Source organism: Culicoides brevitarsis, chromosome 1 (assembly GCF_036172545.1).
Source record: "Culicoides brevitarsis isolate CSIRO-B50_1 chromosome 1, AGI_CSIRO_Cbre_v1, whole genome shotgun sequence".
Classification (NCBI taxonomy): Eukaryota; Metazoa; Arthropoda; class Insecta; order Diptera; family Ceratopogonidae; genus Culicoides; species Culicoides brevitarsis.
Window position 1 is genome coordinate 21,261,913 of NC_087085.1, and position 24,094 is coordinate 21,286,006.

At 28.9% G+C, this 24,094-nt stretch overlaps 2 protein-coding genes and 3 non-coding genes across 8 annotated transcripts; 3 read left to right on the top strand and 2 right to left on the bottom strand.

Annotated features, from left to right (window-relative positions):
- The first annotated feature begins 24 nt into the window (after positions 1 to 24).
- On the top strand, positions 25 to 6,213 carry LOC134827106 (probable RNA helicase armi). Its single transcript, XM_063839659.1, has 4 exons — positions 25 to 135; positions 246 to 790; positions 1,910 to 3,611; positions 4,752 to 6,213. The coding sequence occupies exons 2-4, from the start codon at positions 404 to 406 to the stop codon at positions 6,158 to 6,160; spliced, it is 3,498 nt and encodes a 1,165-aa protein (XP_063695729.1). The 5' UTR covers positions 25 to 135; positions 246 to 403; the 3' UTR covers positions 6,161 to 6,213.
- A 223-nt stretch (positions 6,214 to 6,436) lies between these two features.
- Positions 6,437 to 6,555, bottom strand: LOC134828266 (5S ribosomal RNA). Its single transcript, XR_010161896.1, has one exon. It is a non-coding gene; the product is annotated as a 5S ribosomal RNA (ribosomal RNA).
- Positions 6,556 to 6,721: 166 nt separating this feature from the next.
- Positions 6,722 to 6,840, top strand: LOC134828228 (5S ribosomal RNA). The gene has a single exon (XR_010161860.1). It is a non-coding gene; the product is annotated as a 5S ribosomal RNA (ribosomal RNA).
- Positions 6,841 to 7,650: 810 nt separating this feature from the next.
- On the top strand, positions 7,651 to 20,136 carry LOC134838111 (neuropeptide-like 1). Of its 4 annotated transcripts, none has more exons than XM_063853567.1 (6): positions 7,651 to 7,737; positions 7,807 to 7,932; positions 15,555 to 16,230; positions 16,745 to 16,972; positions 17,120 to 17,279; positions 19,158 to 20,136. In XM_063853567.1, exons 2-6 carry the CDS (start codon positions 7,855 to 7,857, stop codon positions 19,591 to 19,593), a joined length of 1,578 nt encoding a protein of 525 aa, XP_063709637.1. In that variant the 5' UTR covers positions 7,651 to 7,737; positions 7,807 to 7,854; the 3' UTR covers positions 19,594 to 20,136. The 4 variants fall into 4 exon arrangements, with proteins under 4 accessions (XP_063709637.1, XP_063709638.1, XP_063709639.1 ...); XM_063853568.1 differs by having other exon boundaries at positions 17,120 to 17,367; positions 19,158 to 19,511; XM_063853569.1 differs by lacking the exon at positions 17,120 to 17,279 and having other exon boundaries at positions 16,745 to 17,002; positions 19,158 to 19,367.
- A 1,478-nt stretch (positions 20,137 to 21,614) lies between these two features.
- Positions 21,615 to 21,733, bottom strand: LOC134828253 (5S ribosomal RNA). Its single transcript, XR_010161883.1, has one exon. It is a non-coding gene; the product is annotated as a 5S ribosomal RNA (ribosomal RNA).
- Between the last annotated feature and the right edge of the window lie 2,361 nt (positions 21,734 to 24,094).

A 24,094-nucleotide genomic window follows, 5' to 3' on the forward strand; every position in this document is an offset into this window, starting at 1 on the left:
TTGAAATTGACACTTGATTTTCTGTTTACATTTTGGAGCGGCTAAAATTTCTGCAAAGTCTGCAGTTTTTGACTAAAATTTAACAGAAAAATAGCATTTTCACGTGGTTTACTGCATTTTTATCTTCTGGAGACTGTAAGTTATTGAAATTTTATAAAAATCCAGTTAAATTTTATGAAAATATCAATTTTTAATATTCCCTGCGAAATTCCATTCAAATAATTGCTAAAAACTCATTTTTTCAGGAAAATTCGTGGCGATTTTACATTTTTTGACTGAAATACGATTTCTTTTCAAGTTTTACGAGCAAAACTTGAAAATGACCAATTAAGTTCCTTAAAAAACAAAAAAGTTCCTTATTAGCAACAGTACCGTTTGAAAGTACGATAACACGTGCAGCAAAATGGATTTTTTCCTGAAAATATTTTACCCAACTTGGTATGCCGAAAGAGAGCACGAGAAAAATTTGAAAGAATTAGAAGAACTTGAACGACAGCTTCAACCAGACGAGCCAGAAGAGAAGGATGAATATAATGCGGAAGATCCCGTCGGCTTAATTACCTCAGATGAAACCAAATTTTTTCGAATTGAAGGCACAGTGACCGAATTGAATACGCGAAATGGCATCATCGATAACAAATACATTTTTTCCATGAATTGCGTGGATAACAGTGTGGCTGATTACATCAAACCGGGATCGAAAGTGCTTTATCTGGCAGAAAAGGACGATGAAACTGGACAACGTGTGATTCGCATTGAGGAATTGAAAGATGAATTTGATGATTGTGATGTGAGTATTTTTTTTTTTATTTAATTCGAATTTTTTTTTATTTTATTTTTTTTAATGGAATTTTTGAGACCATGAAGACAAAAAAATTACAATTTTCGATCAAATTTTCATAAAAATTCATAAATTTTAAATCACAGTTTCTAAATATTTGGACATAAATTTTCTTTCCAACTAAATTTTAACGATTGAAAATATTTATTTTTAAATTTTTGAAATTTTTTATGACATTTTTCTGGGTGATTCTAATAAAACTCAATAATTTTGCCCTTTTAAAAAATAAAAAAAAATCGAGAGGGGACAACAAAAGAGTTTAATAAATTTCCAAATAAAATTAAGATAAAACTTTAAATTTAAACAATTAAAATTTTTCTTAATTTTTCAAAAAAAATTAAAAAAAAACTCTTTGGAATTTTACTTGAAAAAGCTTTAATACTTTTTTTTTTAAATTTTTCTAAAAAAAATTATATTTTTAACTATTTTTTATTTTTTTTTTAAATTATTTAAGACCGTTCCAATTTTTTTCCGATGTTTTTGTCCCAAAACAATTTTTTTAAAATGGGGGGGGGCAAAATAAAAAAAAACAGTTTTGAAATATTTTTCATACAAAATTACAAAATTTAAACAATTTTTGGTCCTTTATGAATATTTTAATTGTTTTTATGGTATTCATATTGATATTTGGTAATTTTAAATTAATCTAAAACTCTAATTTTTTAATAAAATACTCTTATTTCAAGTTAAAAACTTAAACAAAAAAATTTCATAAAAAAACTTTCAAAAATTTTGAAAAATATTTTTTTTGAAAATATTTTTGAGAATGATTTTTTTATGTCAAATTTTGTTTTTCAGTACAAAAATTCTTAAAAATCGAAATTATTTTAAAAAAATTTTGAAAATTTCTTGAAAAATTATGGGAAAAGGCCAAAAAACGGTAAATTTTGATGAAATTTTTAACTTTTTTTTTGCCCCATTGGATTTTCGGCTTTTGAAATTAGGCATGGGACAAAAACATAAAAAAAAAATGGAGTGCCCTTACCCCTCATTGCAAAAAAAAATTATGGGTCAAAATATTTGAAATATTTTTGGACTTAATTTAATCTTTTTTCTTTTCTTTCACAGCCACGCGATGACTTTGAGATGCTAAAAGCCACAAAACCCCAGTATTTCAAAACATTTAAGAAGACATTTTGCGGACGTGTTGACGTCAAAAAGGAAAATTACATCATCGTTGACGAAGGCTCGCAATACCAACGCGAAATTGACTTGGCCAGTGTCAAAATGAAGAATGGCTATGTTCCATGTGTCGGCGATCGCATCAAAATTGACGCTGAGGTCGAAATGAGCGACGCATTCCTTGACTTTGAGGGCGAAACGGTTACCTACCTCGCCATTTATCCAAATCGTTTTCGCGAAAATCGTCAAGGCACGATCCGTTCGATTTACGAGGAGAGCGGATTAATTGACGACCGATACATTTTCCACAAAAACTCGCTAGATTCGGGTTACCAGCCACAAGTTGGTGATGTTGTGAGCTTTAGTTGCCTCGAAAGTGATCAGATTTACAAAAATCAGCAATATCATTGGCGTGTCGTGAAAATCGAATTGCTGCAATCTTGCGAGGAAACGATGATCAGTCGCTTGCAAAAGAGTCGTGAAGTGGATACGGTCAAGAAAGGCATGAAAGTCCTTTTTGAGAAGCTGGAATTTTTCTTTGAGATTGAAGGAGAATCTAAAACGAAGAGTTTTATTTTGGAGAACTTCAGTAATCGTCCTTTTGTCTTGAATACCGTGAAAATTTTGGGAGCCAAGAGACACTCGCAATGCGAAATTCTCGAAAGTGATGATCCAGTCGAAATTCTGCCGGAAAAGCAGTTGCAGATCAAAATTAAAGCTACAGCTCAAAGTTTCGGGACACAAAGTGAAACAATTCGCTTCTATTTCGACGGATTCGTTTTGCACGGAACCATCGAAGTGAGTTTGCTGGATACGAAAAACTTTGGAATTCAAACTCCTTCATGTCCGATGTACAAGAACAAGCAATACACTCGAAATGTGTACAAAAATCGCGAAGTAGTCCCGGGCGAAAAGAGTTGCGTTGCTCCGCGTTTCATTGCGAAACGGTTTCCCGCTTATGAAGTTCCCGATGCCCTCAAAGAAATTGTCCTGCAAAACGCCCCGCATCGTGACATCATGGAACAACTTGAAAATTGGCGTTCCTGTTTGGCGGAAAATGTCAATCAACACAATTATGTCATCCGTTTTCGCATTCTTGGACATTTGGAGGAAATTCAACATTTTCACAACATGCGCACATACGACAAGGAACGCGCTCACTTTTTGCGGGACGGCGAATATCTCGTACTCGTGATCGATGGTTTGGCAGAACGGCGTCCCTCGTTGTGCATCGGAGACAGTGTCATCGCGAGTTGTCCTTACATGAACTCGAATAAGCCCGAATATGAGGGTTGCATTCACAAAGTCAAGCAAGATCGGATTTATTTGAAATTTTGTGCTGCCTTTCATGAAACTTATAACGGCGAAGATTGGCGCCTCTTTTTCAAAGCATCGCGAGCGAAATTCCGTAAAACGCATGAAGCATGTGATCGTGCCTTTAAAGGTCTCAAAGCAGATTTCTTCTTTCCCGCTAAAATAACGCCACGAGTACCACGTTTGCCGGTCGAATTGAGAGATGGCGATTTGTACATGGAGGGATTTACGAAGGTTCATCGATGGTTCAATCGGAATTTGAATCAGGTACAAAAGGAAGCGGTTGTTAATGTGTTGCGTGGAGAGGCGAGACCTTTGCCGTACATTATATTTGGTAAGTTTTAAGCCAATTTAAAAAAAAATGTTTCACACAATTTTTATGATTTTGAAATACTTGTCGTTATAAAATGACTGATTTTGAACAGTTTTTAATAATTTTCATTTTTTTTTTGTTAATTTTGAGTTCTAATATTAATTCAAGAATCATTCGGAAAAATTATTTAATTCTGAATTATTCTGGCTGTTAAAAAATTTTGAAAAATATGTTTAGCAATTTTCTAATTTTTTTTTAAATTTTTGAAAAAGTTTTTTCAAATATTTTTAAAAGAAAATATCTAATTTCGATTTTGTTTAAAATTAAAAAAAAAGAAAAATTTATAAAACGCTTTAAATTTGGAGCGAATTGCTCTAATTTTCAAAAGATAGACATTTTATAACTTTTAGTAAAGATTTGGACAATTTTTAATTATTTTTTAATTTAGGCGAATAAATTTAATATTTTCATTTTTTTATTTAATAAATATTTTTGAATTTTTTTTATTGTAATTTTTAACATTTTTATACGTTACACGTTGACTCTTCATATTTATTTCTTTTTACTAATAAAAAATAAATTTTTCAAAATTTAAACCCAAAAGTCAAAAATGAAAAAAAATCAAATTTAATATTTTCATTTTTTTATTTAATAAATATTTTTGAATTTTTTTTATTGTAATTTTTAACATTTTGTAAAATCTCACAAAATAAAAATTTGGGTCACGTGACTTAAAAATTTTTTTTTTTCTACATTTCAATTGGAAACGTCTGATTAAAGCCAATTTCTTTTGTTTTTTGTATGATTTTAACGTAAACAGTAATTTTTCAATTAAAAAATTCTAAAAAATGCCAAAAATATTTAAATTTTTAATTTAATTTTTATTTTTCCCCCTGAATTTTTTCGACGAGGGGGGGAGACAAAAATGGATACATTAAATTTATTCGCCTTAGAAAATTAATTTTTTTAAAATTTTTGTATTAAAATATCTAAAACTTTAATTTTAAACAGGTAATTTTTATAAATTTTATGTCAGTAAAAAGTTGAAAAAAAATCGTAAAAAATTTAAAGTGAGATTAAGCGAAACTTTTTTAAATCGATTTTTTTTAATATTTCAAAACCAATATTTTTATTTTTCTTACCTTTTAATTTTCTTTTTAGGCCCTCCTGGTACCGGAAAGACCATGACGCTAGTTGAAATAATTTTACAAATTGCTCTCATCAGTGATTCCCGAATTCTGGTTGGCGCTCCCTCGAACAGCTCTGCAAATTTGCTCACCGAACGTCTCTTGCAAAATCAAGTTTTAATTCCTGGAGACTTTATTCGTGTCGTCAGTTACAACTTGATTGAAAAAGAATTGATTCCCGATCATCTCCGTCCGTATTGCTGCACCGTTGACATCGCCATGGAACGCACCGTCATCGAACAAGACATTGTCACGGAAAACGGATTAAAACTCAAAGTTCCTTTATCTTCGTTGATTCACAACAAAATCATCATAGGTACTTGCGCTTCCTTGGGCAACTTGATGTTCCTTGATTTTCCCGACGATCATTTCACCCACGTCATAATCGATGAAGTCGGTCAATTGGTCGAACCAGAATGTATGATTCCGATTTCCTTTTTGAAACGTGACGAAGGACAGATTATTATTGCTGGCGATCCACAACAACTCGGACCAATTGTTCTAAGTCGCTTCGCAAATCAACGAGGTTTGGCAAAATCCTTTTTGTGTCGCATGATGGAACAATCGCCGTACATCAAAGATCGCGATCGATTCCGCAAGGGATACAACGAGCAACTAGTTACACAACTTGTGTACAATTATCGATCCATTCCAAGTATTCTTTCCGTGTACAGCGACTTATTTTACGGAGGCACGCTCAAACCCATGATTAGCAACGATCCAAAGTGTCCGGAAATCCAAAAGTTACTTGACATGCAAGACGCCCTCAAAGACATTGGGAAATTCTACAATGGCGAACAGCCTTTCTGTGGTGTCCATTTCGTACCCGTTAACGGTCGCAACCAACAAGAACCTCATTCCCCCTCGTGGTTCAATGCCACCGAGGCACGTCAATTGACTGCATTTGTCGCAAAACTCTTAAAATGCGGCATCGATTCGTCCGAAATTGGCATAATAACGCCGTACCAGCAACAAGTGAAAATTATCCGGGAAGTTTTGCAGCCCTATGGTTTGCGTGAATTACCGAAAATTGGTTCGGTAGAAGAATTCCAAGGACAAGAACGAAATGTCATCATCATTTCGACTGTACGAACGTCCGAAGACAAGCTGGAATATGACAGAAAGTATACTCTTGGATTCGTGAAGGACTCAAAACGATTGAATGTCGCAATTTCACGTGCCAAGTCACTGGTTATTATTTTTGGAAGTCCAAAGATTTTGACTTGTGACCCAAATTGGAAGTACGTGATACGTTATGCGGCCGAAAATGGTACTTACCATGGAAATTACAGTGATTTAGGATTAAACGTTGAATATGAGCATGACTCAAAAATTGTTCGTGCCAATGGTGCCATGAAACAAAACATTTATGTAGATGAATAACTTTAAATTTTGATCAAATTACCATTAAATAAATAAACAAAGTATTTTTGTTACCAAATAATTAATAAAAAATAAAATAATTATTAAAATTACCTTAAAATTACTTTAAATTAACAGAAAATCTGTCTGAATTTAGAATTTTTGTGTGCTACTTTTTATTTTTTAAAAGAGTTTAAAAACAAAAGTCAGAGCGGCCTTATTTTACAGTTGTTTCTAAAATCAACTAAAATTATCAGAAATAACAAAAAATATTTTTTAGAACAAAAAAAAAAAAAATGCCAACGACACGCGGCGTTCCCAAGCGGTCACCCATCCAAGTACTAACCACGCCCGATGTTGCTTAACTTCGGTGATCGGACGAGAACCGGTGTTTTCAACATGGTATGGACGTTGACAAAAGAATCTAGAGATAAGTAATGGAATCTCGTTCGGTACACATGCAAAATCATCATGATGAAATTTGACATATGAAAATTAAAAATATTTTTAGATTTTCGGTACAATTTTTGGAAATTGAAAAAATTTTCATGAATGAGTACCGATTTTATGCGTTAGATTCTTGTCAACGTCCATACCATGTTGAAAACACCGGTTCTCGTCCGATCACCGAAGTTAAGCAACATCGGGCGTGGTTAGTACTTGGATGGGTGACCGCTTGGGAACGCCGCGTGTCGTTGGCATTTTTTTTTTTATTTTTTTTAAGACATTTATGGAGTTTTAAAATTACTTAAAAATATTTTGAAGTTAAATTTAATCGAGGTAAGTACTTACTATGTAAGTTCGACTTTATCGAATATCAGAAGCAAAATTCGCAAATTTAATTTTCTTTAAAAATATTAATTTAAATTAAATTAAATAATTTTATCATCCCCAATGAATCCGAAACTTTTTAAAATTTCTAAAAATAGTTTGTCAATTTATCGCCATTTATTAGTGATGAAACACAAAACTCTCCCGAGAACACTAAATCTTTAAATTATATGATGTCACTTATAACTAACGATTGGATTTCGTCATCAAATATGTGGCGAAATTCGATTCACTTCTAATGAGCAACGACATTAAGTTTTGGGGTGATTTATCATGATCATCTTCCGAAATATAGGCAATTTGTACAATCCACAAGTGTTTTTTTTTTGACGTCATCATTTCCTCAAATGCTACCTCATTATTTCGTAGTAAAATCACATTTCGTCAGGAGGACCATGCTTGTTGTGGCTCCAAAGCGCATGCCTTACGCATTTCTAAAAAATGAACACGAAATCATTCAAAAAGTCGCAGCTTCGTATTTCACGTTCATTCAGTTTCACGGAATTTTCGTATAAAAAGGAGCAACAATCGGCAATCAAGTTCAGATACTTGCTAACCGCGCTTAAAATTGCTTCAGCTAGAAAAATAAAATTGTGACAATAAAAAAATATTTTTTTTGTAAGTAACAAACAAAAAGTGTGAAAAATATAAATTGATAAAAAAAAATAATTGATATTTTTCTTAGGAATTATTTTTATGTTTTGATTGTGAAAAATATAAAAAATACGTGTTGTATCATAAATAATAAAAAAAATATTATTTTTGTGGTAATTTGTTTATTTATCAAGTACAAAATAATAAGTGAGCTAAAAAAATATTATTTAACAAAATTACAGAAAAAAAATAAAACGTTTACTGAATACGAAATAAGAAAGGAAAGAAAAATGAAAAGAGGATCTCAGCATCATTTTACGCACGTTTTCATAAGGATTACTTTACTCTTTTGTTTATGTATAAATGCAGTAAGTGAAACTTTTATATATAATGCCAATAATAAATTAACTTTAATTACGTCGTTACGAGAATAATTCCTGGATCAAATTAATTAACATCTAACTTATTTAATTTTACATGATTTTCTACTTACGAAGAAAAAAAAATCAAGAGTGAATTATTGTTAAGGAAAACGAATTTTTTTTTCAAGGGTTAAAAAAAACAAAAGAAAAAAAGTGAAATGAATATTTATGAGAAAAAAAATTCTTTTGGATTTAAATTGATTTCAGATGTCAAAATATTTAATTAATTGCCATACTTTTTTTGATGGTAATAAATTTTCAGTGATGTATTGATAATCATTTTGTATCAATTAAATAATTCAATTTATAAAAAATGACAATTAATTTTAAAAAATGAATTGGTCAATTTTACCGTCAATTATAAAATGATTAAGATGACAAAATGTTATTAAACACTTTTAATTTTTTAATTAGTTACAAAAATTACTGTTCAGAAAAAATGAAAAAAAAAAAAAATTGAATATAAAAGATGCAAAAAATTGTGTTCTAAATTGTTCGTAATATTCTAAAAATTATAAGATAAAAATTTTCAAATTTTTGTGACTTTGTTTTTGTCCTAAAAATTTTTAAGCATCATGACAAATTGCATAATGGTCAAATAAAATAATGTAAAATATTTTTTCAGCACATAAATAAAAAAATGAATTTGTTTCAAGGCATCTTAAAATGGGTTCATCAGTTGAAAAAAATTGAATTATTTTATAAATAAAAATATGAAAAGTCCTTTTCTCAAGTGTTTTCTTATCAACTTAAGCCTTTTCATGGATTGTACAGAAAAAAAGTAAAGTGTAAATATTTGCTCTAAAAATAAAGAAACGGACACTAAATAAACAAAAAAACATAAAAAGTTTTTATTGACAAACTGGAAAATTAAAAAAAATCATGCCATTAATCTGGGGAAAAAAATCTTCATCTTAAGAAAATTTATATAATATATAATAAATATATATAATATATAATAATATATAATATAATATATAATACATAGGTTTTTTTCAGACCTAGAATTCCGCATGACTTCTTAAAAGTTAATGTTTCCTTTAGTTTCCACGAGAGAAGCTTCCATTCCTTCAATTTTGAAAACTGGGATTTTAATACTTGAGTTAAATCATTCAACGATGGCGAAACTTCAATTCGCAGTATCTGCTTTCAAAGCAAATTCTTTCAAATTAGGAAATAATTTTTCAATTTGGTTAACCATTTCTAGAGTCAATTTTGTGACGGTCTTCTGACGAACTCTGATAAATAAATATTTTAATGAGGTACTTTGAGTGTTTTCCAAAAATCCTTTTGTGCCCATATCAAACTCTTCAACGGTAATGCTGATCACTTCCAAATTTTTCCAATTATTTTGGATGAGAATTGTAAGGGGAGTGTTTTCTAATCCTACGCTTTTTAAATGTGGAAAACTTCTTGCTAGTGCATTCAAACATTCCTGACAATGCATTTTTGAGTGGATGGTTAAGATTTTAAGACTTTTCAAATTTATTATTTGATGACCAAAACAACAATTTTCTCCATTTTCTTCGTGCCTGTTTATCCAGAGACTTTTTAAATTCTTTAATTTTTCGAGGTATTTTAACGAAGTGATTGGTTCTTTATTTTCTATACATAATGTTTTTATTTGGTTACCATTTTTTGCATTATAAAAAAATAAATATTTTTCAACAAACAAAAATTGTAACTTTTTAAAATTTTTAGACGTTAAACGTTGATTGTTAAAATTTATTTAATTTTAGTTAATACTATTTTCAAATTTGAACATGAAAGTGGAGAAAAGTAAGGTAAAATCTCCCAAAACAAAAATTAAAAAAAAAATTTTTGGACAAGTGACCTTAAAAAAAATTTTCTTTTACATATCAATAGAAAACGTCTTTTTAAATAGAACTTCTTTTGTTTTTTTGTATGATTTTATCGTAAACAGTAATTTTTCAATTAAAATATTCAAAAAAATGTAAAAAATATTTAAATTTTTAATTTTATTTTTATTTTTTCCCGCTGAATTTTTTCGACAAAATCGGAGGTGGGGACAAAAAATGGATAATTATATTTATTTGCCTAAGTAAATAAACTGCATAAAAATTTTTATTGACAAACTTTTAGACATTTTTTAAGAAAAATTCTGACAATTATTATTTTTATTTTTTAAATTAAAATAATTTTTCTGCAAAAAGAAAAATTTTAATCATCTTCAAAAGAAATAAGATCTAAATCTGAAATATCATCATCGTCAAAAGAGTCATAAAGTGAATATTGTAGTGTGTTTCTCTCCATTGTTACAATTCCGTTTGTTTTCTTAAAAATAAATTTTTCTTTTTGATTCCATGGGTGAAGCATCCACTCCTTCAACTTGGAAAACTGAGACTCTAACACATCTTTCAAATCATTTAACGACGGCAGTATTTCCATTTCAGTTGTTTTTAGTGCAAACGTTTCCAAATTAGGAAATGCTTTGTCAATGTGTTTCACCATATCTAGAGTCAAGTTAGTGGCGGTCTTCTGAACGACTCTAATATCTAAATTTTTTAATGCATTTTCCGTTTTGTGAGTATTTTCCAAGAATTTAAGATCTTTTAAATTTAAATCAAATTTTTCAACATTAATATTAACTTTTTCCAATTTTTCCCAATTATTTTCAAAGAGAATACCTAGTGGAGATTTCTCTAATTTTATACTTTCTAAATTTGGAAAACTGCTTCTTAGAGCATCCAAACAATGCTGGCAAGAATTTTTCAAGTAGCTGGAAAAATGTTTAAGACTCTTTAAATGTATTATTTCGTGTCCAAATGAACAATTTTTACTATCTGAATCTTCGTTTTCATCTTTTTGTAACCGTAAAGTTTCTAAATTTGTTAATTTTTCCAGACTTTTCAACGAATTTATGGGTCCGTTCGGAACTAAATACAATGTTTTTATTTTATCACCATTTTTCTCGACTGCAGACAACGATTTGGTAAAAACTTGAAAATGCTTCACATTCTGTACTTTGCCTAAGAAGCTTGAACTTGACTCCAATGACAATTTTTCCGGATATGCAACTATAAAATTATCACAATTCACATTATCACTCGGAACGAATTTAGATACTTCGCTTTCGGTTAAATCACTGTAAACTCCTAACTTTGTCTTTTCCACTTGCACATTTATAAGGAATGACGAATAAACTTTGTTCATTTCGGAACTCCACATTTCCAAGCTTCCATTTTTAATGAGCAAATCGATAGAAATATCTGGAATCATTTTTCTTAAAAATTTCATTTCCGTTTTTAAGTCTTCTGGATCATCTAACGAATGCAATTTTATCTGGATCGTCTTTAAATTCTTTAAGAAAAGTTCGTCATTATTTTCAATCAACTTTTTCAATTTTAGATCACGAATATTGTAACAATTGAAATAAAGTTTCTCAAGTTCCGTCATTTCTGGTAATGTATAATGAATTGTGTGGTACTGCGTTAAATCGGTAAAATGAAGTTCTTTTACTGTTTTTCCAAGAAATGTCATAAACTCGATGAAAGCCTCGTCTAAACTCGGTCTCGAATAGTAACCATCATAACTGTCGAAGCTTTCGTCGCTGTCATCAAAATCAGAATTTCCTTCTTTGAACACCACTTCGACGTCGTTAATGGTGACAATTTCGTAAGGTCTTTTACAGTTCATAAAAGTTGAGATTGGCGGCTTATTTTTATCAAAAAATTGAACAAAAAAGACGTTTTTATCATCTATTTTAACTTTTTTTAGTTCAATTTTTGATAAATAAATATGACGATCGCCACGAAAAGCGGCAAATTCCATTAAGATTTCGTTCCATCGCTGGCAAACTTCTTTGCAAATGAGACGATCGTGCCGAGGAAGTTCCTTGAAAATCATTTCCAAGATCTGTGAAACATAAATTTTTTGTAGAACTTTTAATTTAATTAAAAATTATTAACTTACCTCATCAAATAAGTCGTTGATGGAATTCATTTTTTATAGATCGTCTGTTATCTTTGATTGTTTTTCTGAAACTAACTATTTAGTATTTTTTTTGCTATAAAATTTACTTTATGAGCAATTGTCAGGTACTTCATTTGATTGGTTTGTTCAAAAGAAAAAACCGGTTTCTCGTATTAGGGATCTCTAGAAATGCTAAAAAATGGAAAACAGTTATTTCCAATGTCTTAGCGCAATTTTTTAAGTTTTGTAATAAAATATTTTCAAACATGACAAAAGATTTTACCTAATAAATTTTCTCCTAACGTGTTTTTATACAGATCTTACCTTAATTTAACTCAATAATTTTATACGATGACCCATTTTATAATCTGAGATAAAAAATTATGTTTTTTTAAATGATAAAATTTTTACCTTTTTATTTATTTTCTTAAATTGTAAATTTTAATTTTGGGCTTTCGATTTTGGTGCATCTCATTTTCGTCATATGAAATTTTCAACAAAATATTTAAATAATTTTTTTGAGGAAGCACCGTGACAAAATTTTTATTTGAAGCTATATTAAAAATATAAAATATTTTTTCAAAGGTTTTGTGATTCAAATTTAGTTGGCAAAAATTATCAAAAACGATAATGATATTCGATATCAAATCAAAAACAAAATATGTTGAGGATTATCGGATTGTCCTTAAATAAATAGCTTTGAAAAACTCATTTAAAACCGAATCATTCTTAATCCCATTGGTATATCAAAAAATGTCCCTGTGATATTCAATACAAACAATATTCATTATATAGAAAAGATGATAAGTTCAATTCAAATAAGAAAAAAAAAATAAACATGTCATCTGAACAACATTTCACGTGAAAAATATATTCACATTTTATTTTGTTAAAATATTTTATTTTCTTTAGAGACATTTTGATCAAAAATAACAAGAATATCACTGGATTTTCAGTGAAAAATTTAGTATGCGGTAAATTATATTATTCATTCAATTTAAAAAAAAAAATCTAATGAAAAAAATTAAGAATTAAAAAAACTCTTCAGCTCTTAATTTTTTTTCTCTAAGGTAAATACTTTACAAAATTCTTATAAAATACGGTTAATAACATAGTTTCATGACATTTTTTCATTTACCATAAACTCCAGATTTTACTTTTTTTTTTATCTCGCAACGACAGTTATACTGCAAAAATATCTTATTTAATAAATGAATCAATTTCCGCAAGCAATTTTATGAGATGAGAATCACATAGCATGGTAAATGAACCCTTTTCAAATTCCATAAAACAGAGAACACATCCAGAGAAAAAAATAGAAGTAGATGATACCAAAATGATAAGAAATACTCACTGCGTTGTTTACAAATTTTTTATGTGGAGCGTGCAAGGAGAAGAAAATCATGTGAAACCGATTTCATCCGATTTATTCGCAACAGCTCATCTGTGATAAATATTTATTTATTCACTGCTTGGGGTGAGTTACGTGGACGTCGTTCTAATTTGAAATCACTTCGTGTGCTCGTCATTAGGATTCGTTACGATGATCAGACAGCGAAGACTATTTTTTTCTTCGTTAAATATTTGTTTTTCTGGTTCAACGTTCTTTTTAATTGAAGAAAATTCTATTTTTGCAATTCTCTTCTTCTATTTTAATATTGTTGAAGTTAAAGCAATTTTTAATGTATTTCAACGCAAATAATCCTTTGTGTCACAAAAAATTATTTTTTTTTTGTGTTCTATTGTTAATTTAATATTGATGATGACGATGAGTGTCAAGTTGGAGCAATGAATTAATTTTATTTTACTTTTTCATAAAAAAATGATGTATGAGTTTGTTTGATAACGGGATCTGCTACGCGCTCAAATAAAAATAAATTTATTTAAAGTGTGTCGGGGATTTATGCAAGTGATTAAATGTTTATTACTTCTACTTCCGTCTTCGTGTTTCCTGTTATGGTGAAAAATTGTATTTTTTTTATCGCATTTAATTTTTTTTTTTAAATTTGAAGTTGACTTTGCTATGAACTGATTTGTGATTTATTACAAAATTTTTAAGCTTTCTTAAAATTTATTTTTATGTAGGTTGAAGGTTTAGGTTGTAGGTTTAACGGAATTCCTGGGATTTTTTTATTTTTAAAGTATGGAAATGCTTAGAAAATTGTAGAAAAACGTGGAAAATTGGAATGCGATTAAGTTATTTTTTTTTCAACGAATGCTTTTTATTCTCAATTTCTTGATAAAAAAAACGGATGACGCCCCCGCATTATCAATGACATTATTAGCTTAAAGCCTTCAAGAAAAAAAAGTAATAGAGTGATAGATGAATCGTCTAATTTGGACGGTTTTTTTTATTCAGAAAATGATACATCTTATTAAATTGACAAGCATCTTTAATTTTCTGATTGAAATATTCACGTACAGGATATTGAATTTATTTTTATCCAACCTGTCTATTGTTAGCAGCAAGAACATTTGTTGCTTTCTTGGCTTGTGCAAGTGAACAAGCTATAAATAGCTCCAACTGATTGGCGTTATTGATAAACTGCTACTGATTTTTTTTTTGTTTGTCTGTCAGCTTTTTACGAAGGCATGACGTAAAACAACGGAGTTTTCATTGACTACAGACAATTTTTCGGTCATGGAATTTTACTGAACGAAACTATTTTTTGTTTTTTTGAATAAGAAGCTTATTTCGTGCCTTGTTGTAAATAAATATATGAGAGTTATTTTTAGAGAAAACGAAAAATATGTAGAGTGAAAAATTACTCTGACGTTTACAAACATTTTTCGCAAATTGAAACATGTTGCTTGTTTCGTTTCTGATCAACAGGGATAAAAAATATTTTTTTTTTCAATGGAAATTGAATTTTGAGAAATTTTACGATTTTTTACATGTTAACTAGATTTCACCAAATTTTTATCAAAATAATTTTTTAAATATATTTTTAAGTAAATAAAAAAAATCTGATAAATTTTCAATTTTTTCAGAAAATTTTAAATATTTTAAAAAACTCTCAAATTTTATTAAAATTAAAAAAAAAATTAATTTATAATTAATTAAAATTTTATTAAAAAAATTTAAAACTCAATGTTTATTTAACTTTTTTAGCTTTTTATAAAAGTTTAATATTTCGATAAATTTTATAAATGAATTTTATTTCTAAATTTTGTATAAAAATTGTCTAAGATATTTAATTAAATTGAAATTTTTTTAAATTATTTTAATTTATTTAATTTAAATACTTAATTAATTTTAACATAAATTTTAGAAAAATACCAAAATAACACAATTTTTATTTTAAACTTTTTATAATTTTAATACAAATATTTCCAGATTTTTTTTTTCAAAAAAATCAACTTTGTAAATTTAACATAAAGTTTTTGATGACAATCAGAAATATTTTACACATTAACACGATTTTTATCACAAATTTTTCTTATCCCTGTTTATCAACATTGAAAAATAGGCTACAAGACGTAGTAACAGCATGAAATATATCTTAAAAGAAAGAAAGAAAAAACACAATTTCAAATTGATTCAGGAATTTCTTAATAAAAATAAATAACTCACTCATTGATTGACATTGATAGGATCATTTTTCTCTCTTTTCCACCCTTTTTTTTTGTAACAGTTTACCTCTGCGGAATCTCTCACAGCGTGCGAACTCGAACAAGTTTTATCAGAAATCGTGAATCCCGATCAAGGCTATGAGTTGCATGCCGCCGCATTACGTAACCAACTGAGAAATCTGATGGACAGAGAATTAACGGAAGACTATCAGAATGTGGATGACGATGCGCTTTACGAGAATTACGACAAGCGTTCCATTGCAACTCTGGCACGTGAAGGTCATCTCAAGGGCAGCGCTGGCAAGCGTAATGTTGGAGCATTAGCACGTAGCGGCATGCTTCGTGGCTCCCAAATTGACGCTATCAAACGTAGTTTGGCAACTTTGGCTAAAAATGGTCACTTGCCATCATCTGTTCCCAGCTCAAAAGATCCCGAAGAAGAAACTGACGAGTCACAATCTTCGGAAAAACGAAGTATTTCATCGCTGGCTCGCAACCACAACTTTATGATGAACGGAAAACGAAGCATGGTGGAAAGAGTTCGGAACAGAATTCACCCAAATCAAGTAAATACCAGCCCGAAACGTAATTTGGCGGCTTTGGCACGTGGTAATTTGCTTGTACCTACTACGGGAAAACGTAATGTTGGTATGTTGGCACGCGATTGGAGTCTACCGAATCATCAGAAATCGCCGACGAGCAAGAGAGACACGAGTAAAGTCGAGGCTGGTCATGAAGGTAATTATTCTCAACTTTTTATGGATAATAAAGCCAATCAAGAATCAAAAATGCTTTGAGAAATTTTAAATCTTTCCAATATCAAATAAATACCTAAAATGTAAAAAATAATAAGTTTTAGTATTTTTTAAAAATGTTTTTTAAAAGAAATTTTTGTCGCTTAATTATGGATTTAAAAAAAATTTACAAGAAATTATTTTAAAAAATTTAATTTTGAAAAAAAAAAAATTTAATAACTGATATTTTTTTAATTTTTTTAAACTTTAATTAAAGGAAAATAGCTAACAAAAATTTTTTACAACTTTTTTTTTATTTCATAATAAAAAAAGTTGTTTTCAAAAATGTTCAATTTTTTCAATTTCATTTGCTTATAAGAGACGAAAAATAAAAAAATGATCAATTTTGTAAACAAAAATATTTTTCTCCTAACATATAATCTACAATGTTAAAAATGTCCATTCAATCGTTAATATTTTTGATTTTTTTTTTGTATCGAACAAAATTGATTTTACAGATGAAAAACGCAACGTGGGTGCTCTCAAAAACTCACCAGTCCATGGCAACGGTGGCAACAAACAACACAAACGAGAAGTTTCTTACACAATCATGGACGAAATAACGACTCCGGAATTGATTGAACCAAACTACCAGTCGTCTCCCTTCGATTACGAAGAGTTGGCACAAGCGATGGACGAAGCATACCCATTTGCGTACAAAAGTAACGATGAAAAGCGATACCTTGGTAAGCAACTCCCATTAAGCGTAATGAAAAGTGAGTAATCGCCTTTTTTCTATAAAATATTATTTCTTTCTTTTCTCTACGGCTCTCTTTTTTCCTACAAATACGAATTTGCGCCCATAAAAAAAATAATTGAAAAAAAATGTTAAGGCTCCTTCATGCGTTCTGGTTATCGGAGTGGTCTCCGTTCATATCGCACATATCCGTACAATAAGCGTTACGTAGGTGCATTAGCTAGACTAGGGATGCTAAGGGGCGACAGCTCGTACAGACAACGGCCTGAAAAACGTCATGTTGGAGCTGCTTTCAGGTCTGGTTGGTTACCTTATCATCAGGCCAGTTTTAGACCAGTTCGTGGTGGTCGCTTTAGTCGATCTGGCCGCGCGAGGTCTCGAATAGTAGGAAGTTGAAGTGCTTTGTTATGTAGTTGATATTTTTGTTGTTTCATTTTGATTGCGTTCTCATACACTACTGATGACGATTACATTAATTTATACTCCTTAGCGTAATTGCTGTCAAATTACTGTATTTCGAAATGTTCGCTGTTTAGAACTTTTAAGCGTTTAAAAAACGCATCTTGCTTCAATGGGTAGAAGAGTTTGGTCGTTATTGCTGTACTTTTACTGTAAGCCCCTGACTTCCCCTGCTTAACTTTAACATCTGACTCTTCTATACACGAAAATCTTGAGAGAAGCTTTCTCGGGTAATATTTACAAAAAAAATGAACTTGAAACTAACAAAAATAATCTGTAAATATGTAAATTTTTAACTTACGTCATCATTTAATTCTGAATTATCAAACGCCTACATTTTTCATTAGTTTTCTCGTGCATGATTGTTATATTTTATTTTTATTCCTTACATGACCTTCCACGAAAATCTCAACACCTGCGAAAATTTTCTTGTAGATGACATGTCTTCAATTAGTTCACCTCCCACCTTTTTTATGAAAAAGAAAATTGCGTCAGACAAAGATATCTCTTATTTTATTTTGGTTGACACGTGAGGTTGCTCCAAATTTATTTTAAACTTTTTGTTCCTTGTCCCTTTGGTTCTGTGGAAAAAAAAATGGGATCGGTGTTCTCGGAAAAATTCTTACAAATTTCATAAGATCTAGAGAAAATAATGGATTTTAAGGAAATTTTAAAGTTTTCATAATGTTTATAAAAAAAATAAATAAATAAATAAATAAATAAAATAAAATAATAATAAATTAAAAATAAATAAAAATAATTAATTAAAAAATCTGAAATTGGAAAAAAATAAATATTTTAGGTATGATTTTTTTTCTATAGAATTTCAATATTTTTAAAAGAATTTGTACTCAAATTTTATATTTTAAAAGATTTTTCTCTCAAAACTATTTTTCACATAACCAAGTGATTAAAAAATTTATTTTATGAAAAAAAAAAAAAAATAATTTAAGTTTAGGATTTAATTTCAAAAAATTAATCAAAAATTGTTTAAATTAAAAAGATTTCAAATTTAATAAACAAATAATAAATTTATATTATTTTAATTTCAATATTTTTTTTTATTTCAAATTATAGGACAAAAATTTTTAAATAAATTTGTAGCAGCCTTACCGTATTTTGTTTGTTAGTGTGAAACCATTCTCGGTTCAACCTCAATGTGGCTTGCCTCTAGCATTTACATTAAAATAAATAACGGTAGCATCTCATTTACGTCTTCATTGTGTGTTTTAGTAGACGAAAATGTTTACAAACTTGCTGAAAACTCTTTCTGTTTATTCAACTAAAAAGTTTTATATTAACCGCAATTTACATGACCTTTTCTAATCCCAAATTCGTGGTAACATTTTTCATTATACACACATTTAGTTGTTTTTAAATGCTCGTTTTCTCCATATTTATCAAGCAATTAAACAGGCTTTATTAGATTTTAAAATAAATTTTATGTAGATTTAGTTAAAAATAGAAAAATAGTGCCTCCACTAAAATGAGCTGGTCTAATAAATGTCAGGATGTATTTGGTAGAAAAGTTGATGTGTAGTTTATAGTTGATGTTTTTTTTTCATTCTAAATGTTCTGTAGGTAGAAAAAATATTTTTAAGAATTTTAAGGGAAAAACTTAAAATTTATTTCTTTCTAAATTTTTTTCCTTCAAAAAAAAAAATTTTTTTTTCGGTGGAATTAACAGAATTTTTTTTGAAATTTTTCAACAAAAGGCCGGATTTTACCCCCCACACGACCTACGCCGGCGGCCCATCGTCAACGGAATTTGTAGACGCTGTTATACCGGCTATGCAAACGTCATTAGCTGGGACACCGCGGGACTATCTGGCTCAACAACAGACTGGGGCGAGCCGCAACAACCACCACGCGTTTCCGCCCTCCACTGGAGAAAATTTCGACCGCAATCCTTATTATCATCATCAATACGCAGCTCCGAGTGATTTGCCGGAACAACAACCAGAACTAGACAATAATAATGATAATCTTAAACAAGACATCATGTTCAACTTAGACGCCATTGACACCACAGACTTGCTCGAGAATCAGCGGCAAATGCGTTGCTATCAACGTCTTAAGGAAATTTATGTACAAATTATGACTGAAAATGACATGCCATACAATGACTTGACAGAAAGTGATTTGTTTTAAAGAAAGAGTGTCTTGTTTAATGTTTTATCTGTTTTTTTTTCTAAATAAATATAAAACTTCTACGACATATCCAACTATATGAATTCCCACATTTTACGTATGAATAGTTAGAAAAAATATTTGAGTCATATCAAAGTACATTAAGACCTCCTTTTTATAAAAACATTTATTTATATGACAAAAAAAGATTCCAACTAGTTATAAAAGTACATTTAAACACATTATATTATTATGAAAACAGAAATGGAGTTGGTGAAGACATTTTTCTCAAGTAAGTAACATTTTTAAGATATTAATTTTATTCATCAAACATGTATGTTGCTGACAACTTGTAGAGATCTTCATCAATTCCATTTCAAGTTGTCCCTTTTGATCTCTAGTTATATGAAGTCCATTAATTATTTACTGATTCATCATTAATTTGCCCATAATTGCTCTAAAAATACTAATTTTTAAGGCTGGAATTAGTATTGTTGGCATGCAATTTATTTTTTTTAATCTTTTATTGAAATAAATTTAAAATTTAATTAACTAAAAATATTAAATGCCGTTATTTGTATAAATAAAATTATCTAAAAAAATAAAAATTTATTAATAAAAAATTCCCCGTATCCTTTACCATAAATTTATACAAAATATATATATTTAAAAGATGACTAAATAGGTCATTTTTAATATTAAATTATTAAAACTATATACAAAAACAAATATTTATCCATATACTGTGTAAGAATATATACTTAACTTATACTGAAAGTGAGGTGGACAATAAATTGACGTCTTTATCGTTAATATTTAAAGTAAACAATAAAAAATTGCTTAAAAATTCATAAAATATACATATTGAAGAGATGGGCACAAGAGCAAAGTGACAATAATTGATATTTAGAACTCTTTTACACACCATGGGAGCTCAACTTTTTAACGAATCTACTGGAAAAAACATAACTTATCACCTAAATTTTTAACCTAATTAAATATTCTAATTAATTACATAAAATGCGAGAGTTAAAGATACCTTGTAAATGTCGTCAAGTAAAAAATTAAAAAGAAGTCATAAAATGTCATGAGTAAAAAAATAGAATGAAAAGAAAATGTTTATCAATTTTAATTAAAAAGTTACGTGCTTCATATAAATAACATTTATTAAAAAGATATTTAATTAACATGACAATAATTTACATTTACAACAAAAAATGTGTAAATAGCATGAAAAGATAAAATCAAGATAAAATTCAGACAATAAAATTATTATGAATAAGGAAAATTATATACCTTAAAAAAAATATGTATAGCAAAATGTGACAATAAATACGTGTGCGAAAATATTTTATGGAATCTTTTGCGGTATTTGATGATAATAATAATGGAGAAAAAATCTATTTTTGTTCGTTTATTTATCATAAAGAAATTTATCTCTTGTTATTTAAAAGTTTTAAATAAAAATTATATTTAGGGATTTCGATCAAAAAGGGAGTCAAGAAAACGAGCCAGATATTCAAAATATCTAATAATAAAAAACATTGTAACTATAAATACATGAACATGAAGAACAATAAATATATTTAATAAAACTTTAAATATTTAAATGACTTTTTATTTTATGGAGCTTCGTTTTCGAAGTAAGTTTTTTTTATGGTAAGTAACTAAAAATTTTTAATGAATTTCGGTATGTACAAAAATTTCTAAAAAAAATTTAAGCGGTTTGATTATTTCCGTCGTGAAAATCAGTATTTGTTTCCTGGAAAATTTTCAAAAATAGAGAAATTTCAAATTTTTAAGGGGAAATTGGGAAAATTTACAATTTAAAAATTAAATTTTTTAAAAAATTTATAAAATTGACTAATTTATGTTTTTTTTTTATTATTTTGGGGTAAAAAATTGTAAATATAATTTTGGTAAATGAGTTTCGATCCCAGGAAAAAATAAACTTTTTACACCTCTGAATTATTTTTACCGAAATCAACTAAAAATTATCAAAAATAATAAAAATTAATTTTAAGAACAAAAAAAAAAAAAAATGCCAACGACACGCGGCGTTCCCAAGCGGTCACCCATCCAAGTACTAACCACGCCCGATGTTGCTTAACTTCGGTGATCCGACGAGAACCGGTGTTTTCAACATGGTATGGACGTTGACAAGAATCTGCCGAATAAAATCGGTACACATGGCGAAACTTTTGTCTGATGATGAAGAATCCATGTACCGAAAATTAGAAGATATTTGTAGATTTTCATACACTTTTTGATGATTTTGCATGAATGAGTACGAAATTTATCTCTGTTGCTTTTTTCAACGTCAAAAGTTTAAATAAAGTGCTTTTTTGGCTCTAATTCTAGAGGTCAAGAACCTCGATAAAACATAAATTTTAAAAAATTCCGTGAAATCTCGCACTAACATTAGAATAAACTAAACTTTCGTTGACAAATTCTAATTTTTATACGAAAAAACCTAGAAACGCAAGGTGTGACTGTTTAATCTAAGAAATTTTGGTGTGAAGTGTCAACATTGTAAAAAGATGAACCGTCACAGGTACAAACGCAATAGCATGATGTAACGCTTTCGACGGTGAAGCTTCCGTTGTTGTCGAACTTTTTTCTTCCACTTTACATTTTTCATTTACAAACCGCGATCCATCATTACAACTCATCACAAAAGGAACAATTTGTCCATAATTTGTCATCAAATTTGTAATATTTTTAATTCAAGTGATAAAAAATCTAAAAAAAAAATTAGAATGAAAATGCATAAAAACTCGCAGCCCTGTTTCGATGGACTAAAAACCGTTTCACTGGCACATTGGTACAACAAAGGTCGAACATTTCCCAGGGCGTCGATGTTACAAAAGACATACAGAGACCGATCTAGGGGATATCCAACGAACTGATTGACAAAATCATAGCAATTCAACAAGGGACACTCTTGAGGGTTACGCAACAATCGACATAAATGCGACACTGGATCATAAACATACAAATGGGGACAAATATAGGGAATCGCTTGCAACTCGGAACTGCAGTAATTGAATTTGTTGCATTGTAAGGGATGCGGAAAGAATCCGGAACTAGGACATAAATCCGATTTTTCAACAGCATCACTGAAGGGCGAGCATTCTTTAGGTGGTGACGAGATACATTGTCCACTTTCATGACTGCAATATGGACGAGTTGTAGGACAATTCACTCTCGCCAGAATATTTCCCTGATAATCGCAAATCTGTTCAATGAAACTTTATGAGGAACAATAAAAAAAAGTAAAATGTTGAAACATCGTACAATTTGTCTGTGACATCCATCGCAATCCAATCGAGAATTATTTTTGCAACTAGTAGGGGCGATGGTGATATTACTCGACACTGTTGGATGCATTTCATACGCTGGAATTCCAGGTAAATACTCAGGAAGTAATTGTTCCGTTGCATTCTTTAAAAACAAATGATTTAAATTTTTTGTGGAATTTTTTAAAATTTTACTCACCAAATTGATAAAAAGAACAAATAAAATTCCAGTCAAAGAGAACATTTTTATAAATGTTGACTAAACGAAGTATTTGAAGTAACTGAATCCAAGCAAACAAAAAAGTTGTCGTTGCGAGCCTAATTAAATTTTGTGCATCTCAATGATTTTATTTATAGTGTTTTTAGTTTTGACAATAAAAATTTCCAGTCGTAGTATTAGGGTAAATTTTTAAATAAATTAAATTAAAAATTTTAATTTTAAAATCTGATACAAAAAAAAAACGTAAAAATCATAAATTTTGTAATTTAATTAATTTTGACAGTATTTTTTGAACAATTTTTACTAAATCCTAATAAAAATGTTCTTTAAGAATTTTAATTAAATTTTCCAAAAAAGGAGAAAACATGGAAATTCAATTTTTTTTTCACTTTTTTACTTTTTGGAGCGGCCTATGTTTTTCTATGTTTTGTCCCATGCCCCTTTTCAAAAGCATAAAATCCAATAGGGCAAAAAAAAAAAAAGTTTTTTAAAATCAAAATTGTCAATTATTTAGTCTTTATTCATATTTTTTCAAGAAATTTTTCAAAATAAAAAAACATTTTTTAATTATTAAGAATTTTTGTATTATAAACGAAATTTAATTTGAATTTTCCTCTCTAAAAATTTTGCAAAAAAAATTATTTTTTAAAACTTATTTTATGCTTTTGTAAAAAAAAAATATTGAATTTTCATATTTTCGTAAAAATTGAAAAATTTAAGAAAAATTTTTCTTTTTTCATATTTCTTATTTTTTTAAAAAATATTATTAGTCTCACATTAGAACACGTAGCAAAAAAAAATTAATCATTTTTAGAAAAGGATTTTAAAAAATTCTCTATTTTCAGCCAAAAATTTATTAATATTTTTTTTTATTTTAATTTTTTTTTCAAAGCTATTTAATTTGACTGAAAATTATAAAATTCTATTTTAATTCCTATTTTTTAGACATTGAACCATCCATCACACAAATAGCTTGAGCCTTGCTAAAAACAAATCCTTTCGG

Bases quoted from the DNA above. Each gene is read 5' to 3' on its own strand.
- LOC134838111 (XM_063853567.1), top strand. From the start codon at position 7,855: ATGAAAAGAGGATCTCAGCATCATTTTACGCACGTTTTCATAAGGATT. The intron at 16,231-16,744 runs GTAATTATTCTC...TTGATTTTACAG, and splicing joins AGTCGAGGCTGGTCATGAAG to ATGAAAAACGCAACGTGGGT. The intron at 17,280-19,157 runs GTCTGGTTGGTT...TTTCAACAAAAG, and splicing joins CATGTTGGAGCTGCTTTCAG to GCCGGATTTTACCCCCCACA.
- LOC134827106 (XM_063839659.1), top strand. From the start codon at position 404: ATGGATTTTTTCCTGAAAATATTTTACCCAACTTGGTATGCCGAAAGA. The intron at 791-1,909 runs GTGAGTATTTTT...TTTCTTTCACAG, and splicing joins ATGAATTTGATGATTGTGAT to CCACGCGATGACTTTGAGAT. The intron at 3,612-4,751 runs GTAAGTTTTAAG...TTTTCTTTTTAG, and splicing joins TTTGCCGTACATTATATTTG to GCCCTCCTGGTACCGGAAAG.